We start from the raw sequence: 21,044 nt of genomic DNA, 5'->3' as shown, positions 1-21,044 counted from the left end.
CTGAAGTGGATCATTTGAAAATTGAAAACAATTAGGTGCACACTCGAATGATCACCTTTGAGCGCGGACTTATAATTGCTCCCGATAACTGTGCCTCGACGATTGTTATTGTACGCTTTTCGGTATATTTTATCAATAAATGTTATACCTATAGAAAGTATTAAGGTCAAAATGTTATTTCAACCTGTTTTCTCCGAGACTAAATTGAACTAAAAAGGCGCTGCGTAGGAACCGGTTTCTCAGAAACCTATTAATTCAATTTATTTCCTTGAATATTATTTTATTTTACCATAAACACTGTAAGAAAATATATTATCACTTATCGAGATTTTCAGAGTCGACTCGATCGACCGGAAATTCTAATCACAGAGGGAAAAATATAATTTGATTAATAGATCTACTTAAGAAGTTTGTAACTTTTCTGATTTATGACTCGTAACTGTAAAGTAAATTAAGTTTATCTATAACTTACTAACCACGTTACTCTCGTATCATCTTTTAACATTTGCATATACTACTAAACAGGAAAGTCAATAGCACGGTTAATACAATGGAGTGGCACCGTATAATATTTCAGTAAACTTTACATTTAACAGACTGGTACGGCGATATCTACTACAATGAATGGTCTGAAATAATCTTAAGCTTACAGGAACATTATATAACATAATAGTGATTGTAAAGCTTTCACAGCTCAAGTTTATTTAAGAAAATACACGCGATAGTAGCGAGCAGCTCTCAGCTGAATTGCACTTTTAACAAACAAACAGATTAAAGAAAATGGCAGAGAAAAGTGAAAATGAATATAAATTGCTACATTATTTATGGATTTGCAGATATTTATACGCCAATTCAGCACTCTGATGTGATGTTGGGGATCGGAAACGGGTAAACATTGTCACACTCCCTAACATAATAATCATAGATGGCCATCTGCTAGTAATTCTTTTCATGGACAAATAAGAATAATCAGTATTTATGCCTAAATTGTAAATCCATCTAACCATCACTCATCTCTTGAAATATGAATTTTAGACACGTAAACATACGTTATTTCCAAATCTCCGGAACGTCAACTTTTTTTATTACAGTAAAGATTAAAAAAACACATTTATAGTGAGCTTCATTCGTTCTTTTATATTCCATGTACGGATTATTATTACATTGGAACGTAATAAAACCAATAAAATAACATTATAAGATACAAAGATTACGGACACAACTATGTTAACTCCCCGGGGCGCACACAGCGGGATGTTCAGTCTTAACGGCTTTGTTTTAACCTACATTAGCTTAAGCTTTTATACTACAATGGATTTATAATGTAATATTTACAGACGTTTACTTCGAACACATTAAGATTATACCCACCTCAACAAAATGTTCCATGTAATTGATAAAAAAAGCGGACAGTTGAAGAAAGTTCAAGATTATCGGTTATATTCATTAATTTTTTTGTCTACTATTTCCAATAAATCCCATTTTAGTCGAAAATATTACAACGTACTATGTGTGAGCATTCTTTTTTTAGAAAAATAAAAATGTCGGATGAATATTTCTCTTGTGAACCATTTTTATAAAAGCTCCAAAATGTACTCTTTCTAAAAACAAATTTCATTTTATACAAGAATGCGCTTAATTCAAACTGAAACTGCCAGATCGCAAATAACTTTGTGAAATCAGTATTCTTTTTTTTTACATTTATGTTGTTACTTCCACCACATATTTCTTAAATTCTGCCAGAAGCATGAACGAATGAGTAAAAAGTAAACAAATTGCAAAATTATAGATTGTTCGGCAACTTACTTTTTTATTGCTACGTAAATCACCGAAACTGAACTAGAACGGCACAGCCATTGTATCTAAGTTTTATTATTGAAAAGTTATTCAATTTATTTCGAGCCCGATAGATGTATTTTCTACGGGAGCGAAGAACAACCCTTTTTCTTGGAAACTCTTTGGCATTGCGAAAATGTTCCGCATAGTTCGAGTTCCAGCCAGTAGGCAAACATGCGTGAATATCAATATAGATTCGCCTGGACACTTTTGTAAAGCTGAATCTTGATATAAATGCAAATGTGTAGTTTTATTTGCTCTGGATTAACAACGTAGAATTTTAATTAACTCTATGGATGTCGCGAAATGAAATTGTCCCAAATGAAATATTCGCAAATTCATATGAAACTTTATTAGTATGAAGGACTAATTTAAAAGCATCCAATTATCTCAATTTAATGACTATTTCATCACCACAGATGTAATCTTACATTATCATAGTAAGTATATTATAATGTAGGATTAAAATAGATATTATTTTTAGATACATTATACAAGTTGGTTCCAACAATGAAACTACCTAATACGAGAAAAACCTAACATCAAAGCAAAAAGCTTTTAGCCTTTTAGTCAACCAAAAATCGTAATCTGTACCATTGTCAAAAGTCACGAACTTGTGTTTTCCGTGTTCAAACACTAGCTGAATACCGAAATTCGTGCAGTGAACTGAATACTAAAATTATGCTGGCAAACTACTGTTACACTTGTCGTAAAGCTCAAGTACAGGCGTTTCGAGCAATTGACTTTTGCTCGACTATGAACCAGCTAGTTGAAGTAGACAGGTTGCCGGCTCATTGTCTACAAGTACTAGCGTGTACACAATGACCCGCAACTCTCTGAAATATAATACTATATTTTCATGCCGACTGTATTTTTCAACCTCACTTTTGTCGTACAAAATAGAAATCATAGTTTTAACTTTCCAACGTTACACGCTTGGTTCACTCGAAAACACAGCGTAGCGCCCACAGATAGAATACATCAGACAGTAAAATGATTTAGTTTTGTAGATAATTTCACACACATTTCTGTGCGAATATTTGGCCTAGCTGTTATTCAGTAATGAATAATACATTTTATACGACGAAGGATGTTGAAAGTTAGCTTTCAGAAATAACAAATGTCACACACCGTGAACATATAATGTTATCTATTTTCAGTCAAATATAATAATCTCTCAATCTTTTTAAATATATTTTGTATCGTAATAGTTATAAACCATTATTTATTCAATAAAACAAAAAGGATAATATTTCGAGAATGAATAAAAATAACCTAAATAACGATCAAATAATATTATTAAGATGAAACTTACAACACAATGTTATTTCAATAAAAATATTCATATCTGATTCAAAATGTTGAAGTTAAGCAAAACTTTTAGGTAGCCTCATGAAATAAAGTTTTTACTTTAGACTAAACACGTATAAAACTGCTGACGGGCCTAAATAAACATGTCGATTATGAATTTAAAATAAGTATATGTTAACGGGGATATGTTTGAATAACAAGATTTACAAGTATTAAACAACTTTGATATGTCTGTACCTCTTTTGATAACATAGAATATCGGCCAGGACTCTACAGTACTAAATATTAGCCGCCGGCCTATTTACAGCTATTCTCGAGCTTTTTTGTGTAGAGAAATATTTTATTACAAGTTCATACATACTATAATGCGAAAAGACTTTTTCCCCGACCTAATATATAATAACCCTCGAGCTAGGATCAGTTTGACGACTTTAAGATAATTGGCAGATAAACTATCCGATTGGCAAAGTGATAAAATGTCAGCCAACCGATATTAATTATTACGAATAATTTAAGTATTAAGTAAAGACTTCGTTTTAATCTAAAAGTATTTTTATAAACCTTTTTGCGAAGTGATTTTATTGATGAACGTACTGTTGTTTGTTAAAGGGGAAGCAGTCAAATTGCCTCTTACCCTTTTAATTACTGTCCTTCAATATGTAAGATCAAAGTGACCGTCAGGTTTATTGAGGAGATTAATTGGCACTGATATAACTGACATTCCTTTAAATAATTTATGGGTATTTTATGGAACTAGGAACGTGCTTTGTTTACAAAATTGATTATTAATGCAACTGTGTTATTATAAATGCAATTTCATAAATCATTAAGTCAATATTAAGCAAGCAAATCAATTATTTTAAAACTCTTGTTACTTTTCATTTCATACACATAATTACTATTTATAACCTGTATAGGTGAGAAGGGTTTTGTATTTGAGTTATTCACTTAAAACGTGACGCCTGATTTCTTACTAGTTCAATTAACCTAGGCATTTAATAAAGCTCCTATCACCTAACTAATTCTTGATACTGTTAAAGAAAAATACGCAACGTTAAGCGAGCAAAAATAAACTTGATTCCAAAAAACAATAGTGAAACATAAATTAAAAGAACAAATCAATACGAAAAATATATTTATACGCTTCTATGATATAAAAAAAGCAATTCAGCTTATTATACCTACTTATAGACATGTGAAGAATACGTAGGTAGTAGGTATATATAGCAATACACGTTAATATTCTTACTCAAGGATATTAAGTATTCAATACAGTCCCATGGGTGTCTTGTAGGTTTAATACCGCTGAGTTACTTTACATGCCGAAGGGTTTCTTTTATTTAGAAACTTGCTCTGTATGGTGAAGGTATCTAGGTACCTTTTTATCACATGAATGATTGCAGCATTATTTTAAAGTACGCGAATAAACTATTTTTAAACAGTGCTTTGATGAATGAACTCGGTAAGTTTCGAACTAGTTTGTAAGAAACCTTCCTCCGTAGCTATCGAATGCCTGTTTGGTCTCTCTCTCTAGTAGTCTCTACCTATCTCTGCGTTAGGAAAAAAACCTTTTTAAATGTACGTGCGTACAATAATAATATGCAAATATAAGTAATATAAACAATTCAATTCAAAATATAAAGATGCGGCCACAAAAAAGTAATTAATTATATAATTTTAATGTCCTCATTATCACATATCATTCAAAATTACTGGCATAAATAAATACGTCAACATTATATTCTACAAGAAAATAGTAGTTTCACATTAATTATCCAGAAAAAATACAACAGTCAGTATCAATTTTAAATGGATAGTTAATGTATAAACTGAAATAGTGGTATTTTATTCCCAGGCTTGACCATTAATTAATCATAAGATTAGCAATGCAGCCGTGCGCTCTGCAAACTAGTAATATTGGCATAATAGGTTCAAGTGGTAGCCAATTGAGGAGTTAATTTACAATTATTACGGCGGCATTGTTTAGAACATTCATGCGCTGGTGACTAATTAACAACAACAATGTTGGCTCATACTTTGAATTCTAAATAGACGCGACAGATTCTAAGTTCTTAGTTCCCTCTTAAGCAATTGTACACTTACTATTAAGTATTACAAATGCGAAAGTTTGGATGTTTTGACGTTTGCAAGTATGTTTATTAATCAATCACGGTAAAACTATTAAACAGTTTATGAGGAAATCGAAAGTTTATAAACTGAATTAACACATAGGACTTTTTAACTCAGTAAATCGTTTAACGCATACAAATCCGCGTGCAATGACTAGTGTAGAATACTTCTTAATCTTTTCTTCTTAAATTTTTACCTTTTACATATTATTACTATGCGTAAATATTAGTTAAATAGGCATATATTCTAATCATAAACATGTATTTATCTTCTATTCATATTCACAGCATCATTGTTGAGATAATGTAATCATTTTTCATTCCATACATAAATTAAGAGCACTGTAACCATAAACTTATATGAAACATAGAAGTAATTTGCCAAAGAAATATAATAAAGTGTACACTCAATATATGCCTATTGAGACATAAATTACCTTGGATCATCTTGAACTATCCATTGTTAAAGGCCTAAATGTCTTTTCTGCTTTTCATTCTCTGACTATCTGCAAGCACACAGTATCTTGTAAAGCATTGATCTGAAAATGGGTATTTCTTTCATCTATTACAAGTATCGAGATTAGGAACAAAGCTTCCATATAGAGCATCTACCTCATGAGATAAAGGTCTCTAATCAAGGTTTTTACGAAATCATTAATTAACGATCATCAAATTGTCAACACTTTTGAAACTCTCACAGAAATATTGTCGCTCAACTGAAAATAAAAGTTTAATGGAGTAAAAAGAACCCTTTATATTTTAAAACCTACATTTTCTTACGCTTATGCATATCTAAGTCTCGGTACATTAAGCAAAGGACTCCAATATAAGCGCCGTTAAAATAACCCGGCATCGTTTTTGCGATGCTGCCGGGATTTATCCTAACATCAAACAACGCATAGCAACTTTAATCCACTAAACGTGAGCAGTAAATGTGAAAAACAATGCCGCTTTTTCTTTAAAATCACGTTTCACCGTTGTTCTGTAATCCATCTACAAATAGAATTATGAAATATCTGCCTGGGATCGTTAATTGGAGCGACATGTTGTGGGGAACTCACGTTCTGCAACAGACATTTACGGGCTGCTTTGATTAATTGATTTTTAACCTGTTTCTCATACATATACGAGTATAACTATATTCTGTATACGTATGCTGCGTTGCTTCAACCAATAACTTTTGTTTTATTCCAACTTCGATAGAGATTTTCCGTTATTCTGACTTATGTCGAAATATAGTTCTGTTTACTGTTTGGCCAAGTTGTTTATGCCACAATAAAGACGAAAACAGGAAAATTTGGACGCCTGTATAAATAAAGTTCCAATATCGGGTTCTGACTTCCACCAACCATATATTGAGGTACTAAGATATTTAGATACTATAAACAAATATAAATACATCAATTGTGTAGTAGTATTGCAAATTTTATATATAAAAATAATTAAGTTAGGAAAATTACATCTTCGAAAGATGCGGAATGCGGATGAATCTAACCTAAGGACCACCTAACTAGGCATAAAAAATCCGAGTAAGCTACATTTGTTCATATATTTGGTATTCAGTGAACTGTAAACTTACACTGTACCTACCAGGTAGCAAAGGTTTGAAATATGTGGTATGCTCCAGTAAATTTCTCTTTCTTTTGTTATTTTTTGTTTCCTAGAGATTAAATAATCTTTAAAGCTACTTTACTTTCAGCAGAATCTCGGCGAACCGTAAGTTTACCAGGTACTTTTATATTTTTGAAGTCCTATAATATCGTGGTCATTAATGTCTGAATGCACAGAATATTCGTGTATTATAACTACCTCCTCGATATATGTAAGTGCTGTCTGCCCACAAATAAAACGCTCAAGGGGACACGATGGTCTGTCGATCAATCTAATAAATGTCTTATTAGCCGCCAATTCTATACAGATTTTGTTAAAAGCAAGCCACTTTAATCCACTTAAGCATAAATTCACAGCGGTCCCAAGGGACCGGCCGCTAAGCATCCAGTGTCTTCAGGCCACCGACGACGACGCAAATAGACCTGGTTGCTCCTTGTAAAACACGACAAGATTTCATACGAACACGTCGCGTTCACTAAACTATTACTTCATAACAAAATGAAGATCAGTTCGTTAATCGGTTTGTTCTCCGTGTTAATAATATGCTACTGCGAGTTCACGTACCAAATTCCGAGCTTTACTTGGACGAAAAACCAAGTTAAAAAAAGTTATTTAAAGAGAGTTCCCAAGTTATGGAGTTGTGAAGAGAAAACAATTCTCAAAATGCTTTTAGATAGAAAGAAACGATCAACTAACAGAACGGTGGCAGAAGCGGCATATAGAATAGCGGACTCGGTCGACTCGGGGAACCTTACCAATTCAGCTAACACTTCGACTGTGAACAAGCACGCCTTATTGGTTGAGAACTTCAAGCGAATGTGGCCTGTATCTAAATGGATACAATACGGATTTTTCTCTGACGACTATCTGGATTTGATCAACGAACACTGGCTACAATTTCCACCTCCTAGTGAATCATTGCAGAAGATTTTAGGAAGTTTCTATGTATTGTTTACTACTATCGGTTGCTGGGGTAATGTCATCGTCTTGCTAATGTATCTTAGGTAAGTTTATAAATAGTACTAGTAGGTACAATATTTTAGTGAATATAAATAGAAAACGTGAACGGTCGGTCACGCAGCATTAATTTTCCCGCATCACATCTCTCAACACAATTGGTCGACGGCTACACGCATCACTGCTACACTCACATTGTGTAAAATTTTCTGGAAATACATTTGTGTGTGTAAAATCACGTGGAAAGTTACTCCCTATTTCATTCACAACGTCACATGGAAATGAAATGACGTACATAAATATATATACATTATTTAATGTTATGTAAACGGTTACCTATGTACATAACTAATATGTTCTCCTTTAGAATATTTATCCAAGCCATAACGTACGTGTATTTAATATAATGCAAGTAGGTATTCTATTTACCTTTAGCCTAATTATCCGGGATTACGGATAACAGATAATTAACATCTTTTTTGTGTATGTTACATTTCTTCATACATTTTTATACCATATTCTGTCTATATAATTATATTATAGAAGAAATGCCAATTACCAAATATTAGAAAATATATTATCCTCCTGTTACAGAGACTCAAATCTCTATGTTATTACTCCTTCATTCAACAGTAAACACTATAAATAGAATGGATTGTACCTATTATACAAATATACGTATTTTATTTTAATCAGTCAGTTTTTAAATATTTTGTCATTACTAAAATCAAAACATACATCCACATTAATTTGCATAAATCATTCTGAATAATACAATGATGTTAAAAAATGCGATATTAAAAGTTATGAACCTTGTACCCTTATAGGTAATCGTATTTGCATTTTTTATTTTATTAAAACAATGTAAAAGTTCCAAACTGGATAAAAGTTCCTTTAAAGGAATTACAAAAATTTTATACATGCAAAAGCGCCATGAAAATCTAATAAAGCTACTTAAATCATAAAATTAGTAATTTAATAAAATATTAAACAGTTAATCCCTTGAGATTTTTTATATTTTAAAATGGAAACAAATAGTCATAAATGTACTAAGCATAAAAAGTTTAAATTTTATTGACGTGACAGTTTGGCACTGTCGTTCAGATAAATATAGATGTACCACCAACGTTTTCTATTTTTGCAATATTCAGTTCTCGCAGTGTATTACCCCACTGAGAAAGTTTGGACAGTGTTAGAGTAAGGTATACAGTGGTACCGCATCCTTACCGGGACACGTTTCGTCTCTCTGTGACGCACTCGGGGTAACATTTTGTCTCGGAAACCATCGTGAACGGTTGTGCCCTATTAATTTATAGACACGCGTCAATATTACTGTGTTAATACAATATTAGTATGTTGAATATAGTGATCATCGCATTAATCTCTCTTTCAAATATAATTTACTGCATGAATGAAAGTACGTCAGCGCAACCGGTGAACTACGATCGTTTGAATCAAGTGTATAGTGTCAAAAATAAGTGTAAATATAGTTTCACGCAGAAAACAATATTTTTAAAGCCTTTTAAGTGTCATAATGATTTTTTGTGGCGTCGTCTGGATAATTTAAAACAATGGAAAAGACGAAGAAGGACGGCGGATAACTTTAAACAAGAACTGAAAGACGGTAACGGTAAATTGAAATTAACAGACGGTGCGGACGATGATTTGGACTCATATCAAAATAGTTTAAACAGTGTAGAGACGACAGAGTTGAGTGTTTCCACAAGTTCTTTAGCTATAATTGCGAAGTTTGTAGAACGTTGGCCGGTGCAGAGGTGGCGTTCGCTCGGTTTGTTTACGGATGACTACCTACTACTTATCAATAGCTACTGGCTGCAGTTTCCGCCTCCCGATCCCCGAATACACTACACATTCGGCACTACGTACATTGTGCTCGGCAGTATTGGATGCTTCGGCAACATTCTGGTACTACTCATGTACGTAAGGTTAGTTCTACAACGAAAATCATATTTAATACATTAGGTATATTGCTTTTTAACCTGCTCATTCGATGATTAAATCATCTGCATATCTGTAAAACATCTGTATAAAACAGCGTGAAAGAGCTCATTTCACCGCCTATACAAATACTTTGACCCTAGTACAAAAAGTAAAAAAGACGTTATTCGTTGAATTCGAACAATTTATTACAGTGATTTAGAGAGAAACCAAGCTCTATCGCAGGTTAATTTAATGGAACCCGGTGATCATTTCTCTATCACTGATTATGATTAGCGAGTTCATTGTTTGTAACCATGTCCTTTAATTTGTTGGGAGCGCTATTGTATATTTATTTATCATTTAACTCAAGGGAGAAAGTGTGTAATAGTTTGGCATATATTTAATTGGTATGTACTTAGTACCTATACACCTAGTTTCAATTAAAAAATAATATCTAATTTATATAAGTATTTGACGCAGTAACTCAAAGTTCTCATAAGTATTTATTATAACATTGAAAAGAATTAATGATTAGTCGTAGAAGTTGAATTAAGAAGACAAAAATAAACTAACATAATTTAGTGAAAAACTAATCTAGTAGCCAGTAGGTATGAACTTTAAAGTACGTCGCGTCGCGACAAAATAACGAGTTGAACCGTCGAGACAGTTTTTAAATGTAATAAAATCTTTTTATATCGCATTCGGAAATAGTTCCCAACATTTTTAATTGAGCTATTTTATAAGTGACCTGCTGACCTAATGTCGATGTTCCCTAATCCATTGAAAGCTAAACTTAGCCAACAAACATCGGTTTTATTGTCGACGGAAGTGGGGAACCAAACAATCGTATAAATAACTGCTGAAATATGGACATTCGCATATATAGATGGAAGCTATGTACATAACCGGCTAGTTACGTTTTCTTTCAATGCTATAGTATTAAAATGGAAATCATCGTTGACCTATTTAGGTACAACTGTCTCAGATGACTTAGGTGGCATCAGTTATGATTTGTACACTTTATTTGGCGACTAAAAAGATCTTTAAATCAATAATAACAAAAATTACCGAAAAAAGAAAATGTTATTTTTACTAAATTGAAATTGACACAGTCGTGTAATTAACTGAGCACTTAATAACATGTATAATTAGGGAATCCAATAGTCTTAACATAATCATTTATTTATTTACAAGATTACAGGCTTACAATGGTACAGGAACCATAATGATAGAATTAAATAATCATGTATATTTATTTATACATGCATATTACTAATTTATCTGTCCCCACAGAACATCAACATTACAACAAGTAAATTTTATACAGCGCTTGTATTAGGTACCGGCGGTTTAATAAAACCCGCCGAATTATTATGTCTCTGCAATTTTCTCTTGATTTTCCATGCCAGCAAACACAAATGCTGATCAATGGGTGATTGTTCTTTTATGGAGTACAAGGTTTTATAACAAAAAGGGCCACAATACGAGTAGCTGAAAGATTACTTTTGCATAGTATAATACATGTTTTGTAGCTCGAGCACAATGCAATAAATATATAGAGTTATCCTTCACTATAGATAGTAAATAGCAATAATAGAAGATTTCGTCATATTATCCTATATTCTGAACACAAATAGTATTTGATGTAATACAGTAGATGTCTGACGAATACGTCATAAAATATTCATCGATGTAATCATGACTAATTCATCTGTAGTTTGATCGTCAGATGACTTAAATATGTGATGAAAGGTCAATGACTTTACCTAACACGGTTTTATACCTACGTTCAAATTTAATACCACTTGTATAAGCCAACATCATTAAATGCTAAGTTTTCATGCCATTAAAATCTTTAAGTTTCAGCCGGTGTTCATAATTTACATAATCCTTTAATGGCTCGTTAAGAGGAAAGTAGTTGCTATACCGAAGTCATCTCCATTTACTTGTTGAGATAAACGTACTATTTGAATGGATATAATTAATATTGTTTAATGGGGTGCACATAAGTTATGCGTGTGAAAGTGCTTTGTTAACAAACAAGATTTCTATAGCATCTCGAAAAAAGAGCACCACAAAACTATTTAATTACATGTCCATTTATTTACGAAAATAATCGCACACCTCGATAACTATCAATAATCGATACTATAATCTCGCCCAAGTCCAGTGGGTCCATGGGTTTATGGTGGTATACCGGGCACTCGTTGGACCACCAATGGATAGTCCTATGAATGGCCGACGACGGTAATTAATAGTTATTCGGTCCGTATATTTCGGAGTATATTAAAATAATCCCTTGAAATATTGTTATACTTATACCGTGTATATGTACTGTCCATCTATAGATTGTTATAAAATCTGGGTCTTCCACTTCGCCAATTCATAACTCTTTAAGTCATCAAAGACATCAAACCGATTTAATTTTAATTAAACGTTCTTAAGTATTATCTTTTGAAGTCGAATGTTTGGATATAAAGTTAGCGAGTTGACACGTTTTATGTTACTTTAAAGTTATTTATTTTGTAGAAAGTGCTTCATTTCAAAGAAAACGAAATTAAACTTCGATATTATCTTGGAAAGTTTTATCTTCGTCAACAGAGGAATAATTAAAATCGTATCCTTAATAACGAGTTGGGATAAAAAATATACCACCACAGTGTAGGTATTACAGTAGATATTCTTAGATTTACTTGTAACTTTTACTATTATTATAAACGCGATAGTTTGAACGTTTGTTATTCAATCAAATCAATCAATCGCCAAAGCTATAGCTGCGAATGCCTTAAGAATTTTGATGAAATTTGGTACACAGATAGTTAAACCTGGATTAACACGTAGGGGTTTTATCCTGGGAAATCTTTTCACTCGGATGAAGTCGTAGGTCGAAGCTTTGTTCCTACCTATATATTGAATCAAGACTGAAAATACTGGAAATTATTTTACAAATTAATAATGAAGAAGGAAGTATGTGTGTGTGTGTGTGTGTGTGTGTGTGTGTGTGTGTGTATTATTAGAACAAAATATTTCTTCACTGGCCTGAAAGGTATTAAATTTTGAAACGACTAAGGTCAAATTGTAATTCCTAACATAACATAAATTGTAGAGATATTAACGAGGATTACGTTGTTGATATTATACTAAGCTCTTTCCAGACTCATAATAAAAATCTTGAGTAAAGAAAAATTGCTCGAGGCAATCTTTTTCCGTACAAAAATTCCTACATACATGATTGTAAACAAATTTACAGGAACAGTATTTTATTAATATACATCCATGTTGAAATGAGATTTTCAGTAAACCGTAGTAGGTATATCTGCCTTGTATAACTTAATTTCGAGACTGGTTCAAGAAAAAAAATAGGTTGTGGAAAAATATAACCAATTCAATTTTAAGATTCAAATATTGTAAAGATCTAGATTCTGAATAAAAATTACTTTTCTAGATTTGAATATTATATTTATACGCATCTTATTGATGCATATTATTTTATTCATTAAATGTAGATAATAAAAACAGAATCAACATCGCAATTTTATTATAATCTTTTAATTGAACTATAAAGTTAATTAGCAATTAAATTGCACTTGATATACGTAAAACCGGGTGTGAATAATATGGTCTGTCTATTTTGTCGGCTATCGGTTAATAATAAACCGTCGATTACATAAATATCAATTTTCAATTACACCGCAAGTGGTTCAGCTGTGATAGGAACAGATATTGCGTTACGCGATTGGATTATGTTAAAGCCTTATTCGAATTACTCGTTACTCTAAAATTAATGAAATGGAAACTATTGTTCGAATAAATTGTATATTGACTTACAATTGTATAGTATGAAATATCATAAATACCTATTTATAAGTACCTAGGTAGGTACTTAGTTTCGTTAGGCATCGTTATTTTACAACTAATCTCGCGTAACGGCTTGGAATATAATAACAGTTATAAAGTATATTCCATAAGTCACTGTCTTACAGTAACTTAGATACGTACTTACCGATATTACTGAAGCAATAAATCATATCAAAAGGTGGATAGAAACTTGATGGTTGTTTGTTTGTCTAAGTGTGTTCTTGTCAGTACAACTGAGTAAGCGCGAATGTAATCAGACTTGCCTTAAGTTTGGAATTCGTAACTTATCCAATATAAATCTTTGCAAGTTTATTAATACTGACCACAGTGACGTCATCTGGTTGCCAACGGACATTTTATTATTTGTTTTCTCTTTCCTCTTGATCCTTGATTTCCGCATCAAATGTCTACCAAATGGAAAATCTCCGTCAATTGTGTACCCCGCTGTGATAAATTAACAAACACAAAAGCAAACTCGTGTTGATTGGACCTACATTAATTTTATTCTGTCACAATAGGTTCGTATATTTATGCGTAATAGACACATACTATAGCGGTGATAAAGCTATGAGAATTGAATATCAGACAATCAAATTACCTATGTACTCTTTGTAGTTACATATAAAATAATGCGTGTTTAGAAAATGACAAATAAATACACGAGTTATCGAGTTAATCATACTGAATAATTCATAATGAGTATAAGTACTTTATTTCTGTTTTAATTAAGCTAAAACTATAATTGTCAGTTTAAATAGCATTTAGTTAATTCACAAGTTAGTGATCTTTAATTTGCCGAGTGCCGTGAGTTGGTTTTCTTTGCATTTGGACGATAAAGCGAGAGCCCAGCTAATAAAGCGAAAAGGTCATCTGAATATCAAACAGGAGGCTCGGCTCCTGAGCTCGTGATTATCTCGGTTCAAGCGTGCCACAAATCCCTGATTCTTTATCTGTTTGCACATTCACGGAATTTGAATGTGGACTCGGACAGGCGACATGCTTTGTATATTATTTATAGCAGTAACTACTAAACATACCAAATAGATTTATTATTAGATTGTCTGAAAACATATACAGGTGTAAACGTTTCCACAAAATCAGTATCACTCAAGGTGTAATCTACTAATACTTATATTATTAGAATCATCAATCAATCGAACAAAATAACCTGAGTGATAAACATCCATTTAAACGTAACCATAAAATGCGTAAAAGTAAACATTCCACTGTAATAAAAATGCTGAGTAATTCCGCGAGCAAAATGTTGCACCGTAGACGTTTAAAATGTCAACACCTCATTACCTCACATTTTCATGAAAGATATTTATCGAGGACAAATAGAAGTATTTAGGTAATGTTCATCTACACTCACAGTAATTACTGCCTCTGAAGTTTACATTTACTGTGTTTAATGTGAAACATATTTTATTCATACATCATTTAGTTGACTTGATAACCTTCATAAAATTCCTATTTTATTAAATACAACATTTATAGATAAATATAAATTCCTCTCTTCTATTTTATCTCGACTATTTTCTGGGGTTTGTTACATGTAACTACCCGAAGGGCCACTGAAATTAAGCTGTCTCCGGCGATAGACCGACGCGACGGAGGACAGGTAAACCACTTGGTATTTCAGGTCCACGCAGGCTTAATTTTGTAACGACATCCTTTATCCTAACACTTAACAACATCTGCTAGCGTAGCGACCCTAATTTAAATTAGGATGATGAAAAAATGTTAATATTCAGATTGAACGATAAACCGAATAAAGTTATTTTTAGTCTATCACAAAATTGATTTTGTGCGATCACAAATCGATGGGATGAGATTCGAACTACCTATATTGTACCGCACTTTCTTATCCCAAACTAGTTTTTTTTTTAATAAATACTTATGTAATTTTGCAATAAGTAATAGCATTTTTAGTCTCGTAGGTTATTACTGTACTATTTAATTACAAGTTTTGTTGAACATCACGTTTCATACTTTACTTTGCCCAAATTCAGGTACTATATACAAAACACCACTACATACAATTTTAACAAAACTTGTTCCTGAATGCAAATTTATCGCGGCTCTATCACAGGCACATATTTACGTACCTGTCTAAACATAATAAATAGTGAAGAGACTGCAAACAATACTGTTTAAACATGTAACACACACAAAATATCGACACTGCGGGAACTGATATAGACACCTACGCGTGTACTCTCTATCTAGATATAGTATACAACTATACGCACATATATATATCTTACATGGCTTAATTAGGGTATGTTACAGAATGAGAAGGGAAAACTCTATTTGCATCTTGCGCCCTTCTCTTTTCATCGATCCAACGCACAAATAAGTTTTCTCCGTGTGAATCACTCGAGAACGTGTGTGGAAAGATAATCTATTTTGTACCTACAGAAAAAAAAACATTATTTTTGCAGACACATGATGAAATTGTAATATCAAATATGATGAATTAATATTTTCCCTTGAGAACCAAAAAATGTGTATGATGAAAAATACTTGTGCTCCACGCAACTATTGATTTATTAATCTATCTCAACGGATCTCTTATGCTTATATTTTATTTAATAACAAATAAATTACGTATCACTCCACATAGTATACTCCGATTTACATTTAGGCATTGTGAAACTCAGCTACTTAATTATTGACATCGAACAAGAGTTATGGTGTGTAATCAAATTACGAAGTTACGTTACAGTTTAATATGTAAATTGAACATCCAAAGTTATTAGTTTCATTAATGTAACATAATACAAGTATAAATCTTTGGTTGAGCCGTGAGCGGCTTGAGTGTTCGCCGCAATAAAGTAGGTACGGGGCGAACGGTGTGCTAAACTTTGCCAAGTTTGAACAAATTCTCGCATATATGAGATATGGGTTCACCTCAAGCTTTATACGGGTTTTGTACAATGCGAAAGTTTATCAGTGTGGGCAAGCCGAACTACTATACGCGTATCAAAACGGATCGATTTACCAACTGCAACTTTCATCATTTTTGAAGATTTCGTTTTACTTTAAGAACATCACAGTACAACATCTAATCTAAACTTAAATTTTCTCTTTATTAGACTTCTGTTTATTTTCTCTTTAACTCTGCAAGTTTAGATAACTGTTCACCGCATATAATTTAGACAGATAACTTGTACACTCATATCACACTCATCTATCTCTTTATACGAAGGACCCCTGCAAAACCAAATAATTACGTAACCAATAATAACAATTCTAAGATTTAATCAAGACAACAGATGGCTACCAAAAATATTCCACAATTTGTAAATTAAATATTGCAAAGATATATAACGGATGAAAAATCTTTCTTCAATAAATGTAGGTAGCTATAAACATGACGAAGGTATTGGAAAAGATACTTATACGCCCGGACGTCCCTCTCGTTCATGAAACCCATTTCGAAAATAAATAATGTCAAGTTCTAAATAGAGCGTGAGATAACGGCAAGAAAAGGATCTTAATTGTCACTTGTATTTCCACGAAGAATCAATATTTGTGACAAGGGCACAAAGTAATCACTGTGAGTAATGCAAGGAATGACGGAAAACAAGGGACGCCCAAATTTACCTTAGTTTTGCAAGAAAGACAGTTTATATCTTTTTGCCATATTACTTACTCTTAGAAATAATCTACATATCACAACCACCCAATAATGTTAAATAGTAAGATTATTATTATTTGAAATAAGAAAACGGTTATATTCGTCGTGATATTTAATCTAATTATTGATAATTAGAAATGTAGTTTCACCTGTCGCTGTGACCTTATTTTTCAAGATAGAGTTATGTAACTTTGTAATCCAACGTTCCAAATCTCCTTCTATTTTGTTAACCAACAAACTAAACAAAGCTACTTTTTCTGTGACTAGTTTAGTCATTGGCATTTGACTCAATTCCGTTCTTATAAAGGGGCTAGCAACCCCAGACGTCGAAGAAACGCATTTTATAAGGTCATAAGACGAGTTTGAGCAATTCCAGCGACCAAAATCTGCTTCTGAAAAAATAATTACTCACGAAATAAAAGTCGTCTACGTTTTAATTTTACGGACAAAATTTTACTGACTTTAATATTTAATTTTATGAACAGGAGAAATATTCACGGAAGCCAATTAATTATACCTAAAACATTAAAAACGGGTGAACTAAATTAATAATAATCTTAGTTAATATGAAGCGGTATTAATTACAACGTAGGGTTATTCCTCGCGTTTTACGATTAAATAGGTACCCGGACAAGGGATGAGTGGCGCAAATCGAGTAAAATATGAATTCATCAATGTATAAAAGTGGAAATGTCTTCCGTATCTTAATAATATAATCAATTGATAAACGACGTCAGAATAACTGAACTCAAATGAAAATTATAGATACCTTCTTCAGACTCTACATTAGCATCTGATGTAGTGTTCATTGTTTCATTGGCTTTTTCAGTGGTTGTGACTGTATCAATTGTGGTCCCTTCAGTGGTTGTTTCCAAATCACTAGCCTCACACACTACTGCGACAACAAAATAATATATTAACAACATGACTACGTAACTACTTCTCTTTTCCGTGATTCAAAGATTAATGACTACCGAAATTATGGAATGTTTGTATACGAATAAAAATATTATTCACGGAAAACACTTGTGTAAATGAAAGATAGATAAACATATTTTTTTTTAAAGAGTTAAAGGTAAACTTACAGTTTCTTAAATTCATTAAAATTAGAAAAACTACGTTCATATTTTTTTATGTTTATTAAAAAGTATTGGTAAAATAAAAAGTACATAATAATATACAGAGTGCGCATGAAAAGGTAGGCAAAAATTAAAAAGCATATATGGTAAATATATTATATTCCACTAAAATAACGGAATGAGATGGTCTCATTACAAAAATTACATAATTTCTAAAAGTTACTTAGTAGCGACTAACTTGATGTATTTCAATCAGCGTAATCACGACCTAAATTAGGTACCCTGCCCAAATAAGATCATATAACTTTCATATGACAGTACTTAAAGCGACCCTCTTTATATTCCGTAGTTTAGCAACAGCTAGCGGTTGCGAAATTAGAGCACGTCTCTATTTTAATTAACTTTCCATGTACTAGCAACGTACAAAAGATCAAAGTGGGGTATGATTAATGTGTTTCAGATGCCGCACGCTGCGTACTCCCGGCAACATCCTGGTGGCCAACCTGGCGCTCAGTGACTTCTTGATGCTCGGCAAAACACCGATATTCATCTTCAATTCTTTTAATCTCGGACCTGCCTTGGGGAAAACTGGTGAGTGGTTTCAACATGGTTTAAAGAAATACCTGAGTACTTAGTGCCACTTCGTGATATTCTAAGCTCGTGTCGATAAGACAACCACGCTTAGCGTAAAATATTTTTTAGTGTTTTAATAATTGTTATAATACCTACATAGGTAATTAGGTTTAACTTGTAAAGCCAACCCTGTCAGGTTTTCATTTTTCAATTCTATTATATCACCTTCAGACGCATTTTGGTACTCACAAAAGAGTGAAAATAATGTTATGGATGAGAGTTCTCAATTCATGAAGATACATCTTTCATCATTAACTAACAATGGACAGTTCGAGTATCGACATAACGATCATTATTTTGTTCAAATGGGTATGTTTGGGACATATATTACATAATGTCTTACATTGTTACAGGTTGTGTGATTTACGGATTCGTGGGTGGTCTCACAGGCACCACATCAATAGCCACATTATCTGCCATCGCGCTCGACCGCTACTGGGCAGTAGTTCGGCCGCTGGAACCTCTACGAGCCTTAACAGCAATACGGGCTCGTTTGTTAGCCATCGGCGCCTGGTTATACGCCTGTATTTTTGCCATCATACCGGCGTTAGACATTGGCTACGGACAATATGTGCCAGAAGGCTATTTAACAAGTTGTAGCTTTGATTATTTAACTGAAGACTTCTCGCCACGCTGCTTTATCTTCATATTTTTCTGTGCGGCTTGGCTCGCACCGTTCTGCACGATTTCATTTTGTTACATAAGTATATTTCGAGTTGTAGTTTGCAACAGGAACATGTCTTCAAACAATCAAGAGCATAGATTATCTTCTAGGCACGTGAAAGAACGTACAAAACGTAAAGCTGAAATTAAACTAGCGTTTTTAGTAATGGCAGTTATTGCATTATTCTTCATATCTTGGACACCATACGCGGTAGTAGCTCTACTCGGTATAACGGGTAAGAAAGAACTTCTTACGCCCATAGCTTCAATGGTACCAGCATTATTTTGCAAGACAGCTGCGTGCATAAATCCTTTCATTTACATAATAACACACCCAAAATTTCGCAAAGAATTCAAGAAAATGTTATACAGGGATAAATCAAAGCGAATGAGTGGTACTATTAAGACGATAGGTTATTGTACTGACACGACGAAAATGCACAGACCAAGTAAGGATTTGAGCGACACAGACGTCGAGATCGTCGAGATGAAAGATATACCATATCAAACTGAAGAGAAAAGTGGAGAGCGGACGAAAACGATTTCGTCAAGAGTAGCGAAACGCGAAGACTCACAAAAAAGTATTAGTATGAAGAGTTTTGAAGGATGTGTTGTAAGCCCTCCTTCATGGTACTCCAAACCTCAATTCACCAAAAAGAAAAGTTTTCATCGACGTTCGACTCACAGTAATATATCAGAAAATACTGATCCGACTGTGTAATATGTTAGAATTAAAATTGTACCTTTAGTTGGAATTCCTTGCAGATCTTAATAGGTATACGCTTTTACAAAATACGCAATCATCTAGGTAGGTACCTCTCATCATACATTTAGTATGAATAGAAAAACTTGATACTAGTCTCTACCATAAAAATAAAAGAATTATATTTTTTGTATTACTCGTAAAACGATTAGATAATTATTATAGGTATATTTTCATATTTGCTGGATAAACAAAATCAGGAACAAACCCAAATAATTGATGTTAATTAGGTTTTTACGTGTGATCATGTACCTACTGATACTCCTAAAATATTATTTAATGAAGATAAGTGTAACAAAAACCTATAGAGCCAATTTAAAGGATAAGTGTCGATAACCTATAGTATAGTATAGGTATCAGCAAATGTACGAAAAATGAATGTCAATGGTCCCTTTTGATAAGCTAACTGCTGCTTATTTTAGAATGGGTGAAAGCAGTCGTAAATGTTAAACATCAACATTACATTATTTCATATCGTAAGTATTGCACCACCCTCATCATCATCATAATTTATTATACCTTCCAATCTAAGTAATAATATTGTTAATTTTAGAAAATAATGAAGAATTTTCAATTAAATCTTTAGACAATCATTAGATTTGAAAAATAAATTATTTTAA

At 32.7% G+C, this 21,044-nt stretch overlaps 2 protein-coding genes across 4 annotated transcripts; one reads left to right on the top strand and one right to left on the bottom strand.

The window, feature by feature from the left end:
• Positions 1-7,433: 7,433 nt before the first annotated feature.
• On the top strand, positions 7,434-21,036 carry LOC142973678 (opsin, ultraviolet-sensitive-like). Of its 3 annotated transcripts, none has more exons than XM_076115633.1 (3): positions 7,434-7,891; positions 18,826-18,956; positions 19,352-21,036. In XM_076115633.1, exons 1-3 carry the CDS (start codon positions 7,551-7,553, stop codon positions 20,380-20,382), a joined length of 1,503 nt encoding a protein of 500 aa, XP_075971748.1. In that variant the 5' UTR covers positions 7,434-7,550; the 3' UTR covers positions 20,383-21,036. The 3 variants fall into 3 exon arrangements, with proteins under 3 accessions (XP_075971748.1, XP_075971746.1, XP_075971745.1); XM_076115631.1 differs by lacking the exon at positions 7,434-7,891 and adding an exon at positions 9,032-9,781; XM_076115630.1 differs by lacking the exon at positions 7,434-7,891 and adding an exon at positions 9,032-9,790.
• On the bottom strand, positions 16,774-18,263 carry LOC142973679 (uncharacterized). Its single transcript, XM_076115634.1, has 3 exons — positions 18,056-18,263; positions 17,436-17,678; positions 16,774-16,859 (listed from the first exon to the last, which is right to left on the bottom strand). The coding sequence occupies exons 1-3, from the start codon at positions 18,210-18,212 to the stop codon at positions 16,837-16,839; spliced, it is 423 nt and encodes a 140-aa protein (XP_075971749.1). The 5' UTR covers positions 18,213-18,263; the 3' UTR covers positions 16,774-16,836.
• Positions 21,037-21,044: the final 8 nt, after the last annotated feature.

This window comes from Anticarsia gemmatalis, chromosome 6, assembly GCF_050436995.1.
Source record: "Anticarsia gemmatalis isolate Benzon Research Colony breed Stoneville strain chromosome 6, ilAntGemm2 primary, whole genome shotgun sequence".
In the NCBI taxonomy this organism is placed as follows: domain Eukaryota; kingdom Metazoa; phylum Arthropoda; class Insecta; order Lepidoptera; family Erebidae; genus Anticarsia; species Anticarsia gemmatalis.
This window is presented reverse-complemented; position numbering and strand designations above follow the sequence as displayed.

Bases quoted from the DNA above. Each gene is read 5' to 3' on its own strand.
- LOC142973678 (XM_076115630.1), top strand. From the start codon at position 9,198: ATGTTGAATATAGTGATCATCGCATTAATCTCTCTTTCAAATATAATT. The intron at 9,791-18,825 runs GTTAGTTCTACA...AATGTGTTTCAG, and splicing joins GTACTACTCATGTACGTAAG to ATGCCGCACGCTGCGTACTC. The intron at 18,957-19,351 runs GTGAGTGGTTTC...ACATTGTTACAG, and splicing joins ACCTGCCTTGGGGAAAACTG to GTTGTGTGATTTACGGATTC.
- LOC142973679 (XM_076115634.1), bottom strand. From the start codon at position 18,212: ATGTTGTTAATATATTATTTTGTTGTCGCAGTAGTGTGTGAGGCTAGT. The intron at 17,679-18,055 runs GTATCTATAATT...TTATTTTTTCAG, and splicing joins TAATGTAGAGTCTGAAGAAG to AAGCAGATTTTGGTCGCTGG. The intron at 16,860-17,435 runs GTGAAACTACAT...TTGGTTTTGCAG, and splicing joins AAATAAGGTCACAGCGACAG to GGGTCCTTCGTATAAAGAGA.